The following is a 26,258-nucleotide window of genomic DNA, read 5'->3' as shown; positions in this document are numbered from 1 at the left end:
GCACTTTGAAATTCCTCAGTTTTAACTGTTCTTTTCCCTTACAATACAGAGGAAAAGATACTTTGGCCAAATCTGGGAAATAAAGTTCCTAAAACACAAATACCTGTGGAACTGCAGTCTGAATGGAGATGCAGAAAAAGCTCTGAGCAGCAGCAGTAGAATGGAGAAATTAGTCTCTTGGGTAGTGATATGGAAATCAGATCTTCAAATTACCATTTCAAGAACAAGAGTTTGTCTAAAAGCAATTTTGTAGCTAAAAAATATTCTGTAATTTTTTAATTAGAAAACAACTGTTTACAAAAATAGATTACATTTCAGTGATAGTGAATCCATAAAACAAAAGTTATGGTGACATCTAGTGGTAAAAACAATCTGGGTTTTACCAAATCTTGATGGTATCATTTCTCTCCACAAATTTCACTCCTTTTCTGATATGCTTTCCTAAATTCTTCACCAAGCATATTGATATCATCCTCTTTTTTAAAAACTCCCTACAAGAAAAAAATTTTTGTGGGTTACTTGAAATACCAGAATACCAGAGCACTTCACTAAATTTTAAGACTAACAAATACATAGACTACAAATTTGTGAAGTTATCGCCAAAATAATGAAATCTATTTAATAGGTTTATGAAAAATAACACTATTCTTTGAAAATTATATTAAATATTCTTTAGTTTGATATATCTTTCAGCTCCAGTGTAAGAATTTGTAATACAAATCTGGGCTCTTTGTCACCACTGCCTGCACTGGCTGAATGAGAAAAAATTTAAGGTATGAGAGAGAGGTCAGGGTAAAGAGACTGAGCTTTGCCAGGTTCGTGCATGGGATTGACTCTTGCCTCCACTCAAGGACTGATCAGCTAACATTTAATCTTCTAGGAAAGTCTCCAGGCTTGGAGTTACACCATTTAAACAAGCCCTATGAAAATCTCCAAGCTTTTATTTACTTTTCTTTTCCCTTATACTATATATAAAAGGCTCTTAAATATTTACTTATATAATTTAAAGGAGCTAAAGAATAATTCAGGTCATTTGAGAATTATTAGGTTTGTTAGACTCTCCCCCATCTCTACAATTATTTCCTTTTAAAAATCTCTAAATCCCAGACTCTCTGGAATTTATAGTCTTGTTTTTAAATTAATACATCATTTCATATTCATTAATCCTATCAACCAGTTAGACTATAACATCCTGTGGAAAAGCAATAATTACTCATTTCCCTTTCTCCTTCCTTCCTGAGCACTGCATTGAACACAAAATAAGCACCAGTTCTTCCAAATGAATAAAAAGTCAAATGACATGTCTATATTTGAAGGATGGAAATCGTATTTACAAGCATCCAGATGTTTACATGGTTTATGAAACTTATTTGTTACTTCATTTATAGTCAGAATGTATCTCACCACTTATACATGAAAATGTTATCTTTTGGAAGTGCTTTTAAAAAAACAAGCTGCCTACTACCTACTTATAGCCTCTCATTCATCATACAGCAAATCTGTCTCGGACTTGGTTCAAGCAGGTGTCTATTAGCGGTGTTTCCAATTACAAGAGTTTCCTGCGTATTATCAATTTTGGTGTACAAAGTATCACAACTGCTTTAGGGTAGTTTAGTTTTAGACTTACTACACCAAAAGGGAAGAAAAAAATTCTAGAATATAAATTCAGGAAATCTAGTGTATACTTCTAAGAAAGTTCAAGACCAATGCTCTCATTTTAGAGACAGAGGTCAATGACTGCCTAACATCCCACTGCTACTTTGTAACGCCAGAACTAAGTGAAACACAGGCCCCCTGAAATCCTAATTACCATGTATTTTCCCTGCTATTAGAGGACAGGAAGATTATACCTTGAGTTAAATCTCACTTACTTTAGGGAGATATCCTAGTAATTTTGTAGCATGTTCTTTAAGAAGTTTTAGTCTTTCTTCTTCAATAATTGCATTAATGGATCCTTGTCGTCTTTGCTGCAACTGCCATTCTTCCAGTTCACGTTGCTGGAAACAAAATTTTATTATTATTATTCTGGTCATCAGTAGGCTGTTAGTTAAGTTTGGGGGAGTCAAAAGTGTATGTGGGTTTTTCACTGGGGTTGGGGAGGAAGTGTCAGCACCCCTAAACCTGTGCTATTCATGGGTCAACTAAATTGCACAATTAGCAAATTACAGCTACCAAATTCTATAAATGTTTACAGATTTAAGAGTTGTGTTCTTAGTATAATTTTATATTTAATCAAGTCTTTTCTTCCTGTCTACCCATACAGGAAAAGATCATCACTTTATTAATTATTAATCCCAGCTCTGCCATTTACTTGCTGTGAAACTTTGAGCAATATATATAATCTCCCTCTGCCTTAGTTTCCAATAGTACCTAACTCAAAGGGTTGAAAGTTTAAGGTTATCACTTTGCTTTTAATGGACTTAGAATAGTGAATGACACATGTAAACACTCAATAACTGTTAGTGGTTATCACTACCACTTCTATTAATATTTTAAAATATCATATGCCTAATCTGTACTCTTCATATTTAGAGCTGTTTATGTTTATAAAACACATGTTATCTTACTTGGTTCTCAAAGCACAACAATCTAGTGAGGCAGATTATATAAGTATTATTTCAGGCTTATGAATGAAACTGACAAATCGATGTGTCCAAAGGCACAAATCTAGTTCCTTCTCTCTTAAATCTACATTTCCAACTAAGAAATCTCCCTGGGGCCTCAAAATTAATGTGGACAAAATGGAATTACATGCCCCTTTGAAATCTATTTTTGTTTTCTTTAGGACCTCACCTACTCACTCACTGAAGATGGAAGCAATAGTATTATTTAGTAGTAGCAGCAGCAGCTATAATCCTGATCTCACCTCTCCAGACCTAACTGGTCACCAAGCCCCATCAAGTGTATCTCTTGGACAGGCCCCTTCTCCATTTGCATGGGCTTTCTCTGCCTATCACGGACTTAACTATAGTAATGTCCTAACTGGACTCCCTGTCTCCAGTCTTACTCCCCTTATGTCTACCCCCAATACCCCTACTCAAGTCATCTTGCCAAGTGCAGAACTTATGTAGCTTTCTTCTTTTTTTAAAGATTTTATCTATTTATTCATGAGAGAGACAGGCAGAGGGAGAAGCAGACTCCATGCAGGGAGCCTGACGTGGGACTCAATCCCTGGTCTCCAGAATCACACCCTGGGCTGAAGGCAGCGCTAAACTGCCGAGCCACCCAGGCTGCCTAGATTTCTTAATTCTTCACCGGGTCCCCCTGCATAAAGACCACTTTCCTTAAAATAGCATCCAGTGCATTCATGATGTGTCCCCTCTACCATACTAAGATCCCCACACCTTATAATTATTATCACAGGTACTTGGCCTATCTTTATAATGATTGTTCTTATATATTTTCTTTAACCAAGACCATAAACCCATAGATATCATGGACTTGGTTGTATTTATGTTCTCAAAACCAACCAACCAGTATCCAGTACATAGAAAGCATCAATATATTCTCGATGCATTAGTAAACGGTCAGAAATATCTATACCATATAATTAGTAAACAGATACCTAACCACCTCTGGCACATATAAAGGTCTCAGTTAAACATTTAGTGGAGGAGCAGATGAGCTGATTGTTGCTCAGTGATAATAACAAAAAAGACGCAACAGTTTTTCTTACTTTGTCTGCAAGGAACTGGTTGCGACGCTCTTCAATGAGTTTTTCCACAGCCCTCCTGTGTTCTAGTTGCTTCATTCTTTGTTTCTGAGCATTCATCAGTTCTATCCGATCGTCTTCAGCAAGTTTTGCGAGCATAGCCTTTCGAAAGGTCTCCTCTTCCTCTTTGGCAGCCTGGAGTACTAGTTCCTTCAGGGCCATTTGTTCTATAAAATTTTGCTTCAACTCCTTTTGCTTTCTCAATTTCTCTTCTGCTTCCTCCTAAACAACAATACATATAAACATTAATTCAGTAACTGTTTCTTTGCAGCAGATTTATAATGAAAGGGTGGAGAGAGTTTGGTTGAGCACAGTGTTACAATATGAAATAAAACTGAAAAATTAAACCTCTTCCAGATAACACTTTTCCCCATCTTTTTAAAACTCGTTTGGATAAAGGACATGTTACGTTTTGATTGACTTATTTTTAAATTTTAATTTGTATATATTTTGGAAGGAGCTGATAAAACTTTTTTTGCACACCTGGGGTTATTAAATCTGTGCTCTGTGAAATCTGTACCGACTATGAATCATTCTAGAATCTTGCCTGAAACTTTGGTTCAAATCACTGATAGTATTTTTCAGAATAATCTCGAAATGATAATCACAAGTTTTTGGGGGAAATTCAAGTTTACTTAGAGCAGTTAAACTCTTTTCCTATAAGCTTTAATTTTCCTAACATGTTATTATGAAAAATTTCAAACACAACTGAAAAATGTTTACAGTGACCACCCATCTACCTAACACCTAGATTCTATCAATAACATTTTACTATTTTTCCTTTATCATCCAACCAGTTAGGACTGATGTAAATTTTAATTCCTTCTCAACTGTAACCAACCTTACCTAATTCTAACACAATTTCCAGGAGGCAAGCCATTATCCTTAAGGCATTCGAAATACTGCCTTAACAACAGCTGTGTGGTCAGGGCTCTTACAGTTAACACAAACTATAAGGGATTTACTACAGGCCAACAGGTGGCAGAGAAAGAACCTCCAACAGGGCCAGGAAGCAGCTGCCATCTTGGTTCCCATCTATCTTTGGTTAACCATCGTGGCTCAAGTTCCATGGCAGTAACTACCAAAGCTACTCTCAATGCCCCAGTCTTCCACGTGTGACTGCAATTTTACTGCTCACTTCTATCTTCACATCTTGAGGTGAAGTGATAACTTTGAAGATAGCCTAGGTCCTATGAAGAATTCTAGCTAAAAGAAGGGAAATGTGGTTTTAACTTTACAGTCTTTTTTGAGACAAAAAGGACAGGAGTGGGTTTTAAGTGAGTCAATCTGAAACATCAGTTATAATAACTTTGTTCATTATCTTGAATATTCAACCTCTTTTTCCTCACTTTATCTAATCTGTTCAAATCCTGCCTCCTCCAGAAAGTCTTTTCCAATTACTTCAATTCCCACATCTGGGCCTCTGATACCATTTAATTTTCCCATCATTTAATTTTACTTCATATTCCCATGTCTTTTATCTCCTCACTAAGAGTAAATTCCTAGAGGGCACATTTTTATATTATTTTATATATTATATATATTGTTTTTCCTTGGGATGCTAGGCACAGTATTTTTTATGATTTTATAGTTTGTGTTCATCTGCCATGTATTGTATAGAAGTCAGTCAGAAGGCTCACTGAAGGCAGATACTGTCTCAGCTTTGAATTCCTCTGGAGCTTGTCATAATACCATATACACAGAAAACATACATTGAACCAAATGAACTATTGACATTTCTGGCATCCATCTACCATACAAATTTTAGTATTATCCAATCATTGGTAAAGACATCTGGCTAAAAATCAGGGAAGTGTTAGCAAAACAAAACAAAACACAATTGATTATATTTTTTTTGACTAGAAAAGTATTCTGTACTCTTTATCCTGTCTGGGTCAGGATTTTATACGTGTGTGTGTGTGTGTATAATATAAACCACATAATTTTACATCCCATAATGTTGTTTAAGAAATAGCTATTCACTGAAGGTTTGAAATACTTTGCTATAAAAACTACTCTACGCCTGGAAACTTTCAGAGGTATCTTGGTCTGGGTTCTCCTCTGAAAGCAGAGCCCTTTACAAATATTTGTATATACATTTTTTATGAGAGGGAGATCTCAGGAAGCAGCAGTGAGCGTCAAGCAGAGAGAAATAAGGGAAGGAAGAAAAGCCAACACATGGGTGCATCACTGAACTGGTTACTATGTGGGCAGCTGTGGGTGAATCCTGCCAGGACCTTGTAAGGAATGCATGGAGCATCTTTCAGGTCTGTCCCCAGGCTGACAGGAAGAAGCATTCATCCTTTAATCTCTGTCCCCTGTTGGTTGAGGGATGCCCCACAGGGTGTTAACTCCCTGTCCCCACCAACACTGCCACACTTTGGAAAGCTGTCAACAGAGTCAGTATAAGCTCTCAGGAGTGTTCCCCACAGCTGTCCCTGAAATCAAAGGTGGGAATAAGAGGGTATGAGGCAGGGCATCAAAAGCTTTTCATATGATATATCCTTAGTAATTTTATTTCATCTTTTTCCATTTTTGAAATCACCATATTTTTAATGCAGAATATTGTACATTAAATTATCTTCCCATTTTAGGAGTATACAATTGAATGATCCTTTCACTATTTGTTTAAAAAGATTTATTTAACGGATGCCTGGGTGGCTCAGTGGTTGAGTGCCTGCCTTTAGCTCAGAGCGTGATCCCGGAGTCCTGGGATCGAGTCCTGCATCCGGCTCCCTGCATGGAGCCTGCTTCTCCCTCTGCCTGTGTCTCTGCCTCCTCACTCTCTGTGTCTCATGAATAAATAAAATCTTTTTAAAAAATAAAAAAATAAAAAGATTTGCTTAGGGACGTCTGGGTGGCTCAGTGCTTGAGGGTTTGCCTGCAGCTCAGGTCATGATCCCAGAGTCCTGGGATTGAGTCTCACATCAGGCTCCCCACAGGGAGCCTACTTTTCCCTTTGCCTATGTCTCTGCCTCTCTCTGTCTCTCATGAATAAATGAATCTAAAAAATTAAAAGATTTATTTAAGAGAGAGCACATGTGCGCAGGGATGGAGGAGGGGCAAAGGGAGAGGGAGAGAGTAAGTCTTAAGCAGACTCTACACTGAGCTTCATGCCTAGTGAAGCTCCATTTCCCAACCGTGAGATCATTAGCTGACCCAAAATGAAGAGTTGGACATTCAACTGAATGCACCATCCAGGTGTTCCACTGTTCACTATTTTCTAATCTTTTTCCTTTATGGACCCTTTAGTCCTTTTTGTTTTGGTTTGCTTTTCTTCTTTAGTATGTTTTTCCAGAGTAAAATCCTTGTCCCCCAATACTAAGTAATCGGATTAATTATGCTAATGTATTTTCCTTACTTTCAGGAAATTTCCACTTGTATCTTTATGATTTCCTTCCATATTATTGCCTCATACTTGAATTTGTCTTGTTTTTCTAAGTTACTGAGTTGGCTGCCTAGATAAATTTTACCAATATTTCTTGTTTAATAATCGATTGCCTCAGAGATCAGTTTTATAAATCTGTTAAGATTTTGATATGTAGTAATCTCATCCTTTAAATTTAACCGGCAAATTTCCTCTTCAACCAATAATGATTGAAAAAAATATTTTCAGACTTTCAGTTAGAAGATGAAAATATAGTGGTGTTAAGCACCATTTCTCCTTGGTTATTCTGGTAAATTTTCTTTAGAGATTTAATAGCTTCTAAAGTTACATACTTCAATGCAATGTCTGATAGAAAGTTAAATGTTTATTCTTTGGAACCTTCATTATCAATTATACCCTTCATCTGTGATATCTGGGATTCATTTGATGTTCTACTTATCTGATGATGACCTTGCCTATCTGCTTTCCATTTGTTTATATATACCTGTTATGCCTTCATCCATCATTTTATTCTTAATTTTTTGGGTAATTTGATATTATATATATATATATATATATATATATATATATGAGTTACATTAAGTTTTTTTTAAAAAAGACATGTACATACTAAACATTCTTTTATGCCATTAATAATCCAGCCATATATTAAAAGAATTATACACCTATTCAAAGTGGGATTTATTTCAGTGAATCGAGGCTGGTTCAGTATTCAAAAAATCAATGTAATCCACCAAGGTAAAGAGGAAAAAGCACATGATCTTATTCTATAAATGCAGAAAAAGCATTTGATAAAATTTAACATCCCTTCATGATAAAAACCTTCAAAAACAGGAAAAGAGAACATCTTCCACTTAATAAAGCGCATCTATCTACAAAACAAACTACAATTAACAGAATGCTTTCCCCTAAGATAGGCAACAAAGAAAGTTGATGTCTATCTCATCACTCTTATCCAGCATAGTGGTAGCCAATGCTAGAAGTTTTAGCCAGTACAAAAAAACAAGAAAAAGAAATAAAACAGATACAGATGAGAAAGAAAGAAAACTGTTCTTATATGCAGAAAACATGACTGGCTATATAGGGAAAAACAAGTCCTACAGTTACTAAGTGAATACAGCAAAATTGTGAGATACAAGATAAGCATAAAAAAGTTAATTCACTAAAAATGAATCTGTGGACACTACAATTAAAACTAAAATTGCATTTACAATTGCTTAAAAAAAAAGAAATACTTAAATCTAACAAAGCACTAACAGGATTTGTATGCTGAAAACTACAACTACAACTGAGGAAAATATTCAAAGATGGTTTAAATAAATGGAGAATCATTCTACGTTCATGGACGGGTAGACTCAACGTAGTGTACATGTCAGTTCTCCCCAAACTGATACTTAGATTTAATGCAATTCCTATCAAAACCAAGAAGGCTATTTTTGCTTTTTTTTTTTTTTTTTTTTAAAGATTTTATTTATTTATTCATGAGAGACACAGAGTGAGGCAGAGACAGGGGAAGCAGGCTCCATGCAAGGAGCCCAATATGGGACTCGATACCAGGACCCCAGGATCACGCCCTGAGCCAAAGGCAGACGCTCAACCACTGAGTCACCTGGGTGTCCCAAGAAGGCTATTTTTTTAAAGATAAGATTATTCTAAAATATATATAGAAAGGCTAAAGCAAATATGAAGAATTATTATATAGCTACAGTAATCTATGTTGTATTGGTGAAGGAATAAATACATAGATCAATGGAACAAAACAGAGATCCCAGGAACAGACCCACACCCATACAAATATACTCAACTGTGTTTTAGTAAGTTGTAAAAGCAATTTGATGTAGGATAGAAAATCTTTCCAACAAATGATATGGTACAACTGAACATCTAAAAGCAAAAATCTTGACCTCAGTTTCTTTTTATACCCTATGTAAAATATTAACTGAAAATGGGTCACAGATATAAAAGTAAAAAAATTTTAGAAAAAAAAAATTCTTCAGGATCTAGGCAAAAACTTCCTAGAATAGATGTCAAATTACGATCTATAAAAATTGAAATTGGTAAGTTGGACCTCATAGAAACTGACAACACTTGCTTGAGAGAAACCCTGTTAAGAAGACAAAAAGATGAGCTACAGACAGATTAAGAGAAAATATCTGTAAACCTACACATCTGACAAAGGACTAGCATCTAGAATACATAAAGAACTATCAAAACTCTACAATAAATGTACAAACAACCAAATTAGAAAATTGGCAAGTCATCTTGAGATCAAGTTTTTTTATATTCTTTAACACTGTATCCTGTGGTTTTCTGACTATTCTATACACTAATGAGAAGGAATACTGCAATCTTCAACTATAATTATGGATTTGTCTTTTTCTCCTTTCAGTTTTACCTCATGCATTTTGAATCTTTGTTTAGATTCATCCACCTTTAGGGCTGTTATATTCTCTACATGAATTTACCTTATTAACATGTTGATTTCACCCTAACTTGCTTTTGATTAGTGTTTAGTATATCTCTCTCCATCCTTTTGTTTTTAAACTATATGTCTTCATACTTAAATTGTGTTTCTTATAGATAACACAACTGAATCACACTTTTTATGCAGTTTGTGAACTGCTGCCCAAGTCTAGCTTTTTTATCCAGCCTGAAATTTTTTAATTGTAATGTTTATGTTATTTACACATAATGTAATTACCAATATGGCTGGGTTTAGATCTATCATTTTTCTACTGCTTCATCTGAAAATGATATTCTTCTCTATGTTAGTAATCCTTTCCATATCCAAAACTTACTTTTAGTTTCATCTTATGCATTTCAGCTTGTTCTTCCTGGTATAATTCTTGTCGCACTTGTTCCAAATCTTCACGTTGCCGCAGCATTTCTTCCAATTTCTGAGTCAGCTAATAAATTTTTACAGAAACACACAAACATTAATGGGAAGCAAATTCTATTAATAAGTATTTCAGAATTTCTCCAATGTTAAAGAAGTAATTATTTTAATACCATATTCTGAAGCTGTAGCCTTTTTTCCTCATTTTCTTGAACTTTTGCCATCCGATCTTCTTCTCTTTGTTGCTGCATATTGGCAAATTCTATGATTTTTCTGTTTTCTTCTTCCATCTCCTCACGCTTCTTCTTTCTCCACAGAGCCTGCTCTTTCTGAAATTCTTCTATATACCTTCGAGTTACATTCATTTTTTCTAACTTTTGTTGTCTTTCCCTAAAAAGTAATAATAGTGCAGTTTTAAAGTAACAAATAATATTGAAAAATGTGTCATTTCCTTCAATTGACAATAATATGGGAAAACCAGCTTTTCTTATTTATTTGAGAGAGAGAAAGAGAATGAGAGAAAGAGAATGAGAGAGTACAAGCAGGGGGAGGGAGAGAGGGAGGAGAATCTCAAGCAGACTCCCCACTGAGCACGGAATCTGACATGGGGCTTGATCTCATAACCCTTAGGTCATGACCTGAGTGGCAATCGCACTTCACAGCTTTTCTACTTATAGTTTATTCATTCATTCATATCACAAACATTTTGAGTATACACTATGTGCCACTAAACATGACAGGTATGAATCTTGTAAGTAAAATACTACTTCTAACTTTTCTCTAACCTATTAGTGAAGTTTTATGCATCTCGCTTTAGAAAGGCCAACAACCTGTTTACATTACACTCAGCTGTCTAGCAAAGAAATGATCAGAAGTCCTCTGACATGATACGAGCATATTTAAGAAAAACAAAGGTTTAATCATTCTGTTACTTAGTAAGCATTTGTTATAATTATCATGCTTACGAAGATAAACAGGAGTTGATCTCAGTTCATGTGATTGTAACATTTACTGAGGACTTACTATGTACTAGGCACTGTTTAGTTGCTTTACATCTTCACAACAAGCCTAAGATAAATCAAATCTCAATGTTTAGGCATATAAAGAAGCTGGGATAAACTTACAATTGATCTTCTTCATAGATTTTCCTAACAATTTCATCAATCATGAGTTTCTCTTTTAATAACTGCTCATATGCTTCCTGCTTTTTCTTCTCTTGTTCTTCAAGTTGTTTCTCTAAGTCCAGATAATACTGTGCTTTTACTTTATTTCGTTTGTCCTCCGCAGCACTCTCTTCCTTTATTACTCTCTCGTGTTCCTCCATCATGGTTTTGGCTATTTCAGCATCACGTTTCTGTTATTAGGATAAAATTCATCTTTCCATTTTCAAATATTCAAAAGAATATCATTTTCAGATGAAGCAGTAGAAAAATGATAGATCTAAACCCAGCGATATTGGTAATTACATTTGAAATGAGCACAGTATCATAGAATCTTTCAAAACAGACAAAATGGAATATTATAAAGCCTATTGCATAAAATATTTTCATCCGTCAAGGTTAAAAGCTAAGGAAAGTTACTGTCACCTGAAGGGTTTAAATGATGAGTCAAACCCTAAAGAGGCCTTCCCATTCCTTCAAGTAGGTCTGAAGGAAATACAGGATAACTGATAACTCCACATTTGAAAAACAGCAAATAAAATTAGAAGGACTTTATTAACACTGTGCTTAAAAAGCAATGGTTATCTTTTTCTCTTATTTAAAAGTTGATAGAGGCAATTTTTAGCTCCATTGTGTATCAGCTACCATTTACATCAAGGATGGTACTCTTTTTGAGACAGGTCTACTATTAAACAGCTCTGAACCACTCTTAATGTTTCTCCCAGTCTAAACTTTCTTGCCATTGGCCTTTGAAGTCTCTCATTTCTCATTTATTAAATGTCCTTTATAATCTTTAAAGAGTCATATATACCACTGCGCCTGTTTTTTGTAGCTTTTAATTCATTCATTCAAGACCATTCCCTCTGAGTTAGAGAAATCTTGCTTCTTAATTAGGTTAAACCTCTTATTTGTTTTGAGCATTTTGAAATCACTTAACAAAACAATTTGTCAATTATATATATTGAGGCCATTTTTATTACTCTTTGCCATTATGATGGCACAATCTAAATGCTAGAATGGTTAATGGCGTCAAATAGGCAAGAAGAAACAGATTAAAATATGAATGCTGAGTGCCATTCCTGATCTAATTGATGCCTTTACCATATACACTATTAATATAGCTTGACCAACTCTTTCTCTGCTTCTATTTTCTTACCACATGCTGTATTAGGTTCTTTAAAAAAATGTGAAATGACAAAAATATTTATGTTTTTCACATTGCCATACACTTATAGAAATACAACATTCTCATTTCACAGATAAGGCTAAAGCTCAGAGAGACAGAGCCCAAACTAGTACCTAGATATCTCAACACCTAGTGAAGTCCCAGGACTATTTAAGTTTAATTTTTGTGGACCAATTTTATTTAGAAAATAGCAGCAATTCTTTCAGGAGTCAGATTAAAATGTACAACTGCTTTGAGAAACCTCAATTATCAGGATAAAACTATAAGCTACTAGTCAAAAAGTATACTGTTTATGTTCTACTTTATCTCTGCAAAGGTAGAAAAGAACTACATGGCTCAGGAAACCAAATCTCCTGTGCTCTCCTGTAACCTGCCACACCAAAGGTGATCTCGGTCACCAGCATGCTGTGTGACCCTCATACTAATAACACACATGCACAGACACATCACTATGGCCAGCATCTCAGCATCTCGTCATATTAGATGCCCATATTGCACTGCACTGGTTAAGTATTTTGATATTACTCCTCTAATTGTGTGTGTGTGTGAACATATGTGTGTGTGTTGATATATACACATAGGTTGATATACAGGTACAAGTTTTAAAAAATAAAAATGGTTTGTGATATGTATTACTCTCCAACTTGATTTGTTTGCAGCTTGCTTTTTTATTTTTAACATATAATATATTCAGGCCAACTTTAAAAGTCAGAATATTTACCTGGGCCTCCTCTCTTTAATAGCTGTACAACATCTTTGAAAGGGATCTAGGAGAGAGGAAATGCTACCACCAAAATGTTCTACATAATAATAGAGAACTATGAGAAGAGAACTTACAAGACCATGTAATATTGCAATCAGACCTTTTCATCTACATCTAGCCTTTCTGTGGGACCATGAAAGCTCAAGTGATGGTGTCACCCTGCTTCTAAGTGTTAACCCAATAAACCCTATTCTACATTTACCATAAAACACCACTGGTCAGTGTGTCTGAAACTCCTTTGTTCAAGAGTAATTCTTGCCCTGAACTTGGCAGTATGTTAGAAGTTAGAAAAGGGTATAAAAATAGAGAGAAATAGAAGAAGAGATAGCTACTTATAAAACAGGAAAGTTTCCCACCTAAAATTATAAAACACTTTAATTTTTAAAACATTTACAAGTACAAAATGTTATTACATTGGTTTGTCAAAGAATAATCAGAGAACACAAGAAATGCTCAGACCTACTGAGTATAGCTATTCATTCTAAACAGCAACCTCATTCTTTGTGTCTCTGAAAGACTCTAACATGAAATTAGACAAGGCTCACTATTAAATAATATAGGAGTTCCTGTACCTTAAGTATCTGAGAAGTATAAAAGTATTTAAGAAAACTAGCAGTGTAAATTCTTTATAGTATGCAACAATTTTGAAAAAATTGGTCTATTTTTGGTTTTCTAAATGAAGGTAAAAATATAGAAAACATAATGACAGAAACATGATTACCATTTGCTCGTATTTAATGGCATCCTTCTCTGCAATCTGAGCTGCCCTTTCTTTATTCATATAAGCTGCTTTTAATTTCTTCTCCAATTCTCTGAGCTCAATACTGTTTAAAAAAAAAGAGACAGAAATTTAAAATTGAGGACCATATTTCTTTTACTATTTTATTTATTTATTTATTTAAAGATTTTATTTAGTAGAGACACAGAGAGAGAAAGAGAGAGGCAGAGACACAGGCAGAGGGAGAAGCAGGCTCCATGCAGGGCCTGACGTGGGACTTGATCCTGGGTCTCCAGGATCACGCCCTGGCCTGAAGGCGGCGCTAAACTGCTGAGCCACCGGGGCTGCCCCCTCTTTTACTATTTTAAAAGTCTGTATTTAAAATAAAAAACTTCTAAATGTGTAAAAGATATTTATATTATTAAATACCTTGAAAACAATATCCTTTCCTCCCTTCACCCAAAGAAAAATCAGAATGCATATGAAATGAGACATTATAATTAATTTTCCAGACAAAACAACTCTTTTATTTTCAATAATCATCACTATAAAATCTTTTTTGCCACTGTGTGACTGAGAGAAGATGGTTTATCAATACTAGTTAAAATTTCCGTCCAGCTACTACTAATGCTATCGAGCTAAAAAGAACGATAGTGGAACGGTTTAGGGCAAATTACTTAAATTTTGTACCTCAGTTTTGTTATCTGTAGAAGGGGTAGCTATGGGAATTAGTTGATGTATTTAAAAAGCTTAGAAAAGTACCTGTTACACAGTAAACACTCTATAAATGGTAACTATTTTTTGATGATGATGATGGAGTGTAACTCCAGTAACTATAAAAAAAAATAAGTTATCCTTCATAGGTAACTGGGCTTGTTTACTGATCTGTTAAAAATGAAGACTGCCCCAGAAAATCTCTGAGCTACTTTTGAATCTACCCTTTCCCTAACTATAGTGGAAAACAATACGCTATACACAACTTTTCATTTTAATGTGCCAGACATAATTCTGAATATAAGAATTCTGAGCTGGAAGGGTCTTTAGATGTTACTTAGATGCACATCTTAATTCATTAAAAAAAAAGATTCAGGGGATCCCTGGGTGGCTCAGTGGTTTAGCGCCTGCCTTTGGCCCAGGGCGCGATCCTGGAGTCCCGGGATCGAGTCCTACATCAGGCTCCCGGCATGGAGCCTGCTTCTCCCTCCTCCTGTGTCTCTGCCTCTCTCTCTCTCTCTGTGTGTGTCTCTGTCTATCATAAATAAATAAATAAATCTTAAAAAAAAAAGGTTCATTTATTTTAGAGAGGTGGGGAGAGCAGAGGGAGAGGAAGAGAGAATCTGAAGCTGACTCTGCTGAGCCTGAGCCTGAGGCAGGGCTCTATCTCATGATCCTGAGATCGTGGCCTGAGCTGAAACCAAGAGTTGGAAGCTTAATGGACTGTGCCACCCAGGTGCCCCCAACACACCTTAATTCTTACTAGAACACAGGCACACACCCAACAACTTACAAGTACCCTATACCTTCAAAGAGACAGTCATCATGACTAAGGGAAGAGAGAGGTATTGGTGTTGTGATGTGTTCTTCTTGCCCTTACTATTGTAGGTGTCAGTATGTATGACACAATACTGCTTTCTTTCGGAGCACCTGGGTAGCTCATTGGTTGAGCATCTGCCTTCAGCTCAGGTTGTGATCCCAAGGTCCTGGGATTGAGTCCCACATCAGGCTCTCTGCAGGGAAGCCTGCTTCTCCCCCTGCCTATGTCTCTGCCTCTCTCTGTGTGTCTCTCATGAATAAATGAAATCCTTTAAAAAATTGCTTTCTTTCATAAAAATAATAATATAAATGAGGATTAAGTTTCCAGGTTACTCTACATATTTAACTCTAAGAGGGCCCCTGTATATTTACAAGGGTTTTTGTTGGAGTTAGGTATTAATATTTGTAAACCAATGTATGAACCCAATCACAATTTATATTACCTCTCCAAAACAAAGTGCATCAAATTTAAAAAACTAACATGCAAATAAATGACCTTCACTTGAAGAACAAATACACACACATTTCTGTTGGATATATACCTGGGGAGTGAAATTTCTGAGTCACAGGGTAAGGCTGTGTTCAAATGTAGTAGAAAATGCCAGCTTTCCAATGCTTTGTACAGATTTACACTCATAGTGCTTAAGCACTATGCTATACATCCCAGCCACACTTTCCAGTCTCATCATTCTTTTTTGTTTCATCACTCTTGTGAGTGTGTAATATATCATTGGGGTTTTAATTTGTTTCCCTATTATTAAAATGAAACAGACCTTTTCACGTTTGAGCCATTTCTGTATCTTCTGTGAAGTTTTTGTTCAATTTTTGCCCTATTTTAGACTAAATTGTCTACTTCTTATTGTCGCATAAAAGTTCTTTATATATTCTTAACACAAGTCTCTTGTTGCTTATATAAATTGCAAATATTTCATTCCATTCTATACTTACTCTCACAGTGGTTTCTTTAGATGAAGAGAAGTATTCTAATTCATCAATCTTTTTCTTCATTGTCAATGACTTCTGTGTCATGTTTTAAGAAATGTTGCCTACTGCACAGACATAAAGGTATTTTCTTTTATTAGTCTCTCAAAACTTTGTTTTGCCACTGACTTTTAGACTATAATCATTCAAGAATTGATATCTGTGTGTACTGTGAGGTAAAAATCAAGTTCATTTTTGTATATATGGCTATTGAATTGATCCAGTACTATTTTATAAAAATGTCCATTTCTGAATGCTGTGCAGTACCAGGGCAGTGACAATGTTCTGCAGTGTCACAAGGTTTAAGTGTACATCTATGCATAGATCTGTTTTTGAATGTATTCCACCCTTCCTCAACTGGGGTCCCATAAGGGAATTAAATCCTGCAGAAGACTGAGTAGCTACATTTTAATTTTCTCATAGATGGTATATAGTTGGTATTGTTTTAGATCCACAGGAGGTTAATTAATTCGTTACAGATAAAGGATACCTTGGACCATTAGGGTTTAAATTTTCTGGTTGAGAAGATCTGCTCCATTCTATCCCATCGATCCATTTGTTATGCTGTGCTAAAACCACACTATCTAAATTATTGTAGCTTTATAATAATTTTTCATATCCTAGAGAATAAATCACCAATTTTGGGCTTCTTAAAGATCATCTTAGCCATTCTTGGTACTTTGCATTTCCATATACATTTTAGAATCAGCTTGTCAAATGTCACAATAAACAATACTGGCAGAGATTCTGATTAGGATTATACTGAAAATAATTGTTATAATAATTATTATTATTATACTGAGAATATTGATTATTCTCAACTTGGAGAATATTGGTACATTTACAATACTGGGTCTTCAATAAACATGGTATATCCTTCCAATTAGGTTTTTAAAAACTCTATTGGTAATGGTTTATTTTTGTTTTCTTTCAGTGTTGAGGTTTTATATCTATTTCATTAGGTATTTATTTTTTATGCTCTTTTTAAAAAAATTTTATGCTCTTATACAAATAATTTTTAAAATTTCATTCTCTAATTGTTGCTAATTCACAGAAAACACCTAATATTGTATATTGACTTCACATCCAACAACACTGCTGAACTTATAATTCATACATAGATTCTTTTTTATTTTCTACATACACAATCATATCATCTGGGAATAATGAAAGTTTTATTTCTATACTGCCAATCCTAACACCTTTCATTTACTTTTCTTGACTTATTGCACTGGCTAGTATGTCCAATACAATGGTTAATAGAAGGTATTATAGCAAGCATCCCTGTCTTTCTAGTAGAGGTAAAGTGTTTAATGTTTGCCATTAAGTATGATGTTACTATAAAGTCCATTTTATTCCTAATTTGCTAATCCTTTAATCTTAGAGTAATGCTGATTTAAATCAATTGGCTTTTTCTGCTCATACAGTTTTTCTATTATATTTTATTAATGGAATGAATTACACTTATTGATTTTCTAGCTAAGTCACTTTGTATTCCTAGAATAAGTTAAAATAGTCAGATATATCTTTCTCACATGCCACTGGATTTGATATTAATTTCAGATTACAGTAGCTAAATTCGAGAGAAAAACTCATCTATTTTTTTTTTTAATCCTATTGAGGTACTGATCGGGAAGTGTTCCCTCTTGTCTCACTCTGCAAAACTATACGAGACTGGTGCTATTATTTGAATGTTTGGTAAAATTCACCAAACCTAGCCAAACCTAGAAACTTTGTTTCTTTGTGAACAAAGTTAATTACAGATATCTTTGAAAGTTATAGAAACACTTAGATTTCTGTTTCTACTTGTGCCCATCAGTTTGGTAAATTTTTTATGAATTTATCTAAATATTCAAATTTATTTCTATCAAATTGTTCACAATATCTAGCAAATATTTGTATGATCTATAGTGATATGCTATCATCCATCCCTAAAATTGGTTATTTGTGCATTCTTTTACATTTATCAATTTTATCAATTTTATTAGCCTCTTTAAAGGCACGATTTTATAGAAAAAAATAAAAATAAAAAATAAAGGCACAATTTTTGGCTTTGATTCTACTTTATGCTTATATTCTAATGTATTTGTTTCTGCTCTTATTGTTCTTCTACATCCTCTTTATAATCATTCCAGATTGAAATTTGCTGATCATTTTCTAATAATTCCAGCTGGAACCTTCATTTCTAATAGTAATTCTGATTATTAATTACTCTTGAATAAAAGCTCTAGCTAAACCCCATTTTTGGGGTTTTTTAATTCTATAACTTTTTTATTGCGGTAAAATACAATAAAACAAAAATTTGCCATTTTTAACTATCTTAAGTGCACAGTTTTGTGGTGTTGATTACATTCACAATGTTCTACAACCATCTACCATTATTTCCAAAAATTTTGCATCACTCTAAACAGAAACAGTGTACTTGTTTAAGCTTGTTTAACTCCCCATCCCTCCCTTTCCCTAGCCCCTGGTAACCTCTAACTACTTTTTGTCTCTATAAATTTACCTGTACTAGTTATTTCACATAAGTGGAATTATACAGTATTGATCCTTTTACGTCTGGCTTATTTTACTTAATATATTCCTCTCAAGGTTCAGCCATATTGTAGCATGTATCAGAACTACATTCCTTTTCATAACTGAATGTTATTCTACTGCATATATAAACCAGAGTTTATCTGCTCATCTGTTGATGGACATTGGATTGTTTCCACTTTCTGGCTATTGTGAATAATGAATAATGCTGCATTAAACATTAGTGTACAAATATCTGATTAAGGTTCAGTTTTCAATCTTTGTGGGTATCTATTTAGGGGTGGAATTACTAGTTTTGACACTGATGAAAAGCAGCATATTCTATTTGAAAACGTACCCAACTAGGGCAGGCCTGGTGGCTCAGCGGTTTACTGCCGCCTTCAGCCCAGGATGTGATCCGGGAGACCGGGGATCGAGTCCCACATCAGGATCCCTGCATGGAGCCTGCTTCTCTCTCTGCCTCTCTCTCTCTCATGAATAAATAAGTAAGTAAAATCTTTAAAAAAAAAAAAAAGAAAGAAAGAAAAGAAAAGAAAAAAGAAAACGTACCCAACTGAATGACTTTTGCCTTAAGTTTGAAGAACATTTTCACAAAGTATAGAATTCTAGATGGCCCATTATTTTCTTTCAGCCCTTTAAATCCACAGTCTTTTAATTTTCACTATTGGCTTTCAAAATCTAGTCATACTTCTTATTGCTGCTCTTTGAAGGTAAGTCTTTTGTGGAGCTGCTTTTGTGATTTTCATGGTTTTCTTTATTGCTGGATTTCAAAACTTTGACTAGGATAAGTATAGGTATAGTTTTCATCATGTGTTGTGTTTTAACCTGTGGCTTTACATTTTTTACCATTTTTGGAAATTCTTGGCAGTTACCTCTTCAAATACTGCTTCTGCATCATCCTCTTTTATTTCTATTACCAGAACTAAAGTTATACATCTGTTTGAACCTTTCATCATGGCCCTTATCTCTTATAAGTTTTCTTTCTTATTTTTCTACCCTTTTGTCTCTCTGTGCTGTATTCTGGATATATTCCACATTATTTCTTCATCTGTTTCTATCTAATAAAATCAAATTGAACTGTGTATTAGTGAAGTAAAGCAGACACTAAAATACCCAAATCTTGAGCATAAGACTTGTAAAATGATGTTGAACACCTTGCGATTCACTTATTGGCTAAGCTCTGCTTCAGTTCTTAACTCTCAGCCATACTTCTAGAATCAGCAGAACCTCCAGGAGAAATGTAGCTACAAATGCCAACTCACCATTCTGGTTTCCTTCCTCTTCCAGATCTCACTTTTATAGTTTTTCCAGATACTCTGTTCTCAGAGACAGCATTTATTTGAATCACCTTGTCTATTTAATTTTTAGATCAGTGAATTAGACAAATACATGATGAAATATTTATTTCATCTTCAGATAACATAAACCCATGAGGGATAGCTAACAATGATCAGAGAATTAATATTCAAAAAGACAGTTTGCAACTAGAACAATATGAAGACATTAGTGGCAATTTTAAATCTTTAGGCATTAGTAATCTCTTAAAGAATTTGGTAAAAGTTGTAGACACAGAAAAATACAATGGGTACATTTGTCAAACATAATTTAATGAAGCTCAAAATCCCTGAAGCTAACCCAGGGGTCATATAATATCCTACAGAAGTCTGGCTCAGTTAAGATAATATGTATCAACTATCAAAGTAAATTGCTACTATATTCAACTATATAACTATAGGATGGGCATTTAGTGAGCCCTAAGTTTTAATCAACAGTGTGACATGGCTGTTCCTAAAAAGCAAATCCATCTTCGGTAACATGAAGAAACATATTTTAGAACAATGTGGTTAACAATGTGGTTAACAGTCCCACTACTAGGGATAATAAGCAGTACCCTGGAGCATTATACATAATTATGAAGTCAATATTTTATTAAGGAATAATTATGTAAATTACATCTACAGAAGAAAACCAGGATGGTGAAGAAGCTTGAAACCTTATTATATAGGCAACAAATGAAGGATATGTAACTTATAGAAGAAAACATCTAGGGGATTCAGAAATATGAACAGATATCCTAAATAAGAACTAAATATGTTTTTCATCAGATAGCAGAAGTGAGATAAATGCATGAAAGTCATAGGGAAATTAATTTTGAAACAATAGGGAAAAAAAGATTATTCAAAGTTAGGACTGAATGAAAAAAGAAGTTCCTATCCCAATCACTAGAGAGCTAGAGCTATAGCTGACCAGCCACTTTCCAGAAATGCTGTAAGAAATTTATGTCCAGGTAGAAAATTTAATTATGTATTTCCTAAGGTCTCACTTCAGAGTAGGATTCATGAGTCTATTTCTTCTAAAGATTTTACTTATTTACTTATTTGAGAGAAAGCACACAAGTGTGGAGTAGGGGAACAGAGGGATAAACAGACTCCCCGATGAGCAGGGAGCCCAACACAGGGCTCAATCCCAGGACTCAGATCATGACCTGAGCCAAAGTCACTTAAGACAACTGAGCCACACAGGTGCCCCTCATGAGTCTATTTTTTTTTTTTTTAGGTCATTTAAAAAAAACTATGTTTAGAGGAAAGAGAAAAAATTGCTATTTATTTTCACCTTAAACACTTTACTTCTTTGAATATAACTTCTTTTCTCAAATGAATAAATATAGCATTTAAAGCAATAAATGTTTCCAGACAAAATATTAACTCAGTGCAATGATAGAAAGAAGTATATTTCACTCTTAGGTGCTAAGCATTACATAAAAGCAAAGACAAAGTAAATGAAACTTATAAAAACCAAGATACCTGTTTTCTCTTACTTGTTGCCTCATCTTTTCATCCTTTAGACTTTCATGTTTTAGTTTTGCCAATTCCATAGCCAATTTTTCTTCTTGTTCAAGCTGGAGTTCCCTCAATCTTTTGTTTTCTTCTGCCTGAATTTTTTTTAAGAAGTAACTTTAGTTATTTGTCCTCTAGAATCAGATTTTTCTTTCATCAAGGCTTGAGAGCAACAAACACTTGTGTTTTATTTTTAAATACAAAATACTATATCAATAAGTACTTTCCTGATATATTACCATGGAAAATTTCAAGCATCATCAATAGTAAGAAGAAGATTAAAGTATACCCTCAGGCAGTCATCACTTTCAAGAACTATCAATATTTTACCAATCTTCTTTCTCTATTCTTCCACTCCAATTTCATTTTTTTCTTAGTTCTTTTTTTGCTAGACTATTTTAAAATATATCCTAGATATGTCATTACTATATAAATAATTCAGTATTAATCCCTAACTGATAAGAATTTCATCTTATGTAACAACCATGCCATTAGCATGTCTAAATAAGAGTAATTCCTTAGTAAGGAATAATACCTTGTCCATTCTCAGGTTTTCCCAATTGTCTCAAAGATACTTTTTGTTTGCTTTTTCAATCAAAATCCAAATAAGGTCCACATGTTGCATTTAGTTATTATTTCTCTTAAGTCTCTTTCATTCTGTAACAGTTATCCAATATATATACTTTTCCCCAAGCCACTAATTTGTTGTAGAAATTAGAATATGTAGCCCACAGAATCTCCCACATTCTGAATTTGACTGTTTCCCCAGGATAGCATTCAACTTGTTTCTCTTTTGTATCTGCTATAAAATGGTAGAAAGATCTAGAGGCTTGACTAACTTCTGTATTTGGAAGGAATAAGCACATGAGAAGATGTTCAATAACATTAGCCATAAGGAAATGCAAATTAAAATTACAATGATCACTACAAACCTATTAGGATGGCTAAAATAAAAAATAGTGGCAAAAGCAAATGTTGGTGAGAAACTTGCATTACTCCCATATTGCCAGGTGGGAATGTAAAATGGCAGAGCCACTCTGGAAAACAGTTCAGTAGCTTGTTATAAAGCTAACATGTAATTACTATATGACTCAATTACAGCCCTCTTAATGCATTTAGCCCAGAGAAATGAAAACTTATGTTTATTTAAAAACCTATACCCAAATGTTTACAGCAGATTTATTCAAGATAGCCAATACTGGAAATAAACAGACATACTTCAATGGGTGAATAGGCAGATAAACTGTGGTACATCCATACCATGGAATACTACTCAGTGGCTAAAGGGAATGAAGTACTGACACTAGCAACAACCTGGATTACTTTCTAGGAATTGAGCTGAGTGAAACAATCCAATCCCAGAAGATTACATACTGTTTGATCCCATGTATATAATGGTCTTGGAACACGTTATTTATTTTAAAATTGAGCTTTAATTCACATAGCATAAAATTCAACCTTCACAATTCACAACTCAGTGGTTTTTAGTACATTCACAGTGTTGTGCAACAACCATCACCATCTAGTTTCAAGACTTTTTATTTTAACAGATATTTTTTACAGCAGTTTTGGGTTCACAGCAAAACTGAGCAGAAATAATAGAGTTCCCACTGCCCACACACATGCACTGCTCTACCTCACTATCAATATCCCCCACCAAGTGGTATATTTGTTACAATCGATTAACCTTCCATTCAGCCTGAATTTAGGTGAATAAGATTCCTCCCCTTGGAACTCTGACAGGTCTTGGCACACCCTCAGCAACAGAAACATATATAGAATAAATCAGACTGTTTAGACAATCACAAAGGTTCAAGAGACGACCAAGAACTAATCAATGGTGAATGAGAAGTTTCATCACCTCTCCAAGGCCACTTCTTCTAGACTGAAAGGAGTAGCTGTTTTGCCTAATTCAGGGCAACAGCCAAACAACATGAAGAAACAGAGAACTATGTTCCAGATGAGAGAATAAGACAGAATATCATAAGAATACCTTAATGATACAGAGATAAATAATCTACCGAATAAAGAATTCAAAGTAATAGACATAACAACCAAATACACTGTATGAACCTTGTGTGGATCCCAAGAAAACAAACCAACTGTAAAAGCAGATTTTGACACAATCATAACAACTTGACTATGGAATGGCATTAAATGATACCTAGAATTTATTGTTAATTCTATTAGGTGAGATAGTGGCATTATTCTACTACTATGTAAGAAAATATCTATATTTTATAAGATGCATACTGAAGTATACTGGAAAGAGGTGACATGACATCTGGGACTTTAAAGAAAAAATAATAAAAAGCATAGTAAAAAATATCTGATCTCTAGGATCTTATTGTTCAGAGCTGAAAAATTATGTCTAAGCCTTATGAATTTGGAATTCAAAGGGACGGATACCACTTTTAAAAGTTGCTTTTGCCATTCCAATATCCTACAAAATGTTTAACATACAGCAGGAACTCAAAAAGTACTTAAATATCAGAACACTTTTTTCATATTTTGGTCTCCCTTTTATACCACCCTCATCCTTTAAAATATTTAGAAGTTTCCACAGAAAAATTATCTCCATATTTTAAGTTATATACATACTGTACATGAATTCAAGGCAGTATTTCAAGATCAAAAATGAGTACCTAATTCATATCCAATATATACGTGTTCATTTTCTACTATTGAATGAATATTTTTAATCTTAGTAAATTCAGAAAAGCTACTCTTAAATTTTTTCTTTCATATTTTATGGAAAGCAACCAAATTTTACTTATATGAACAAAACTGTGGAAGTTAGTAATTATGGATTTCGTATTTATGAAAAACAAAACCAAACCCTGAGTCTTACTCTGTTACAGGCACCATTCCAAGTGCTTTGCATGTATTAACTCCTTATTAAAACAATCCTACAAAATGAATACTATTATAATTTTCATTTTAGAGATGAAGCAGAAAAGTAAAATCAATTTACCGAGGGTTCCAGAGCTTGCTTAGGTACAGCGATACTAGGATTTAAAGTCATAAAAGTCTAACTCCAAAAACCCAGCTCTTTACCACTACACTGGGCTGACCTACAATGAGGCATCCTTTACTTTTGCTGCTATTATCTATCTACTCAATTCCAGTATCAGCAGTTGGTTTTTATCACTTCCGAGGAGAAAATGAAGAAAAAAATGTCAAAATGAATAAGACAATGTACCTTTTGAATGGCTTCTTCCATATCCAACTCAAATTGTTCGTTCTGTAATAATCTGAGGAATCTCTTGCGCTCCACGCGGTCATCATTTTCATGATGCACCACCCGGTCCTTGATAGTATTCTCTATCTTTCTTAGTGATTGGACATGCAATTGTTTGCCGTAATTTACATCTACTAATTTCTGATGCCTTTCACTGAAGCTCAAGGCTCGCCTTCTAGAAGCCTATAATGGGAGAAAGAAAAAAAAAAAGCACACATAGTTTGGTATTCCAAAATCTGATTTTTAAAAGTATACCGCTGTAGGGATGGCTGGGTGGCTCAGTGGGTGAACCTGTGCGTTTGACTCAGTCCGTGATCCTGGGGTCTTGGGATTCAGTCCCGTACATCAGGCTCTCTGTGTCTCTCGTGAACATATAAAATCTTAAAAAAAAAAAAAAAAAAAAAAAGTATACCTTGTAAGCTCCAGGTACAAAAATAGGAAACAGTAATAAATAAAGGGCGTTTGGCTTCCTTCCTAAATTCAGAGAAATGTAACATAAAAAAATGTACGCATGGTAGATAAATATATTGATATATCTATAAAGTTCTCTTATTACTCCCCATCTTCTAGATGAGACGTGAAAAGTAAAAGCAACTTTACCCAAGGTTCCTCGAAAACTTAAATAGCATACTGGGATTCAAAGACCCGCAGTCAGCTCTACAGACCTAGCTCTCAACCGCAGCACAGAGAAGGCCTCCTCTCCTCATTCCCCCCAGCGCCTCCCTTACCCTTGGCCAGAAAGTGCCGCTCAGAAGCTGGTCAGGTTTTCCTAATACAGATTTAATAAGTCAACCGATGCTACTTTTTTTTTAGATTTTATTTATTTATTCATGAGAGACACAGAGAGAGAGGCAGAGACACAGGCTGAGGGAGAAGCAGGCCCCATGCAGGGAGCCCGACGCGGGACCGCATCCCTTGACCCCAGGGTCAGGCCCTGGGCCGAAGGCGGCGCTAACCCGCTGGGCCACCCGGGCCGCCCTAACCGCTGCCACTTAATTCATTTGTTCTCTCCCAAACTTTTTTTTCCCCACTATTTCGTTCAACGTTCTTGATCTTTTCCCAAATTTCCAGAAATATGGAAAGCAAGATTTTCACCGGGCAGATGTAATAGAGTCTGAGGAACATTTGAAAAAGGTCGGAAGCCACCGCTAGCGTCGCTGAAACAATAGCCCACGAGGCCTCTGAAAGCAAACTGAACGAATTTCCCACTTGTTGCTCAGAATAGGCACCTCCGAATCCCTTTTTTAGATGCAGACTGGCTCCAAATACTACAATTAAATCAATAGACAAACAAGCGGCTCACCATCTTGGCAGATAAAGTCCCCCTCTCGGGCTCCGGCGGCCACCACCTCCCGCGGCCAGAGCAGG

The 26,258-nt window shown here is 34.9% G+C and overlaps 1 protein-coding gene across 1 annotated transcript; it reads right to left on the bottom strand.

Moving 5' to 3' along the window:
• Positions 1-356: 356 nt before the first annotated feature.
• On the bottom strand, positions 357-26,258 carry MNS1 (meiosis specific nuclear structural 1). Its single transcript, XM_055319635.1, has 10 exons — positions 26,194-26,258; positions 24,852-25,073; positions 21,617-21,744; positions 13,767-13,869; positions 11,061-11,290; positions 10,110-10,326; positions 9,899-10,006; positions 3,677-3,934; positions 1,872-1,997; positions 357-491 (listed from the first exon to the last, which is right to left on the bottom strand). Exons 1-10 carry the CDS (start codon positions 26,194-26,196, stop codon positions 399-401), a joined length of 1,488 nt encoding a protein of 495 aa, XP_055175610.1. The 5' UTR covers positions 26,197-26,258; the 3' UTR covers positions 357-398.

The sequence above is a fragment of the Nyctereutes procyonoides genome, unplaced genomic scaffold (assembly GCF_905146905.1).
Source record: "Nyctereutes procyonoides isolate TBG_1078 unplaced genomic scaffold, NYPRO_anot_genome, whole genome shotgun sequence".
Taxonomy (NCBI): Eukaryota; Metazoa; Chordata; class Mammalia; order Carnivora; family Canidae; genus Nyctereutes; species Nyctereutes procyonoides.
The sequence above is the reverse complement of the archived record's forward strand: the minus strand, read 5'-3'. Positions and strand labels throughout refer to the sequence as shown.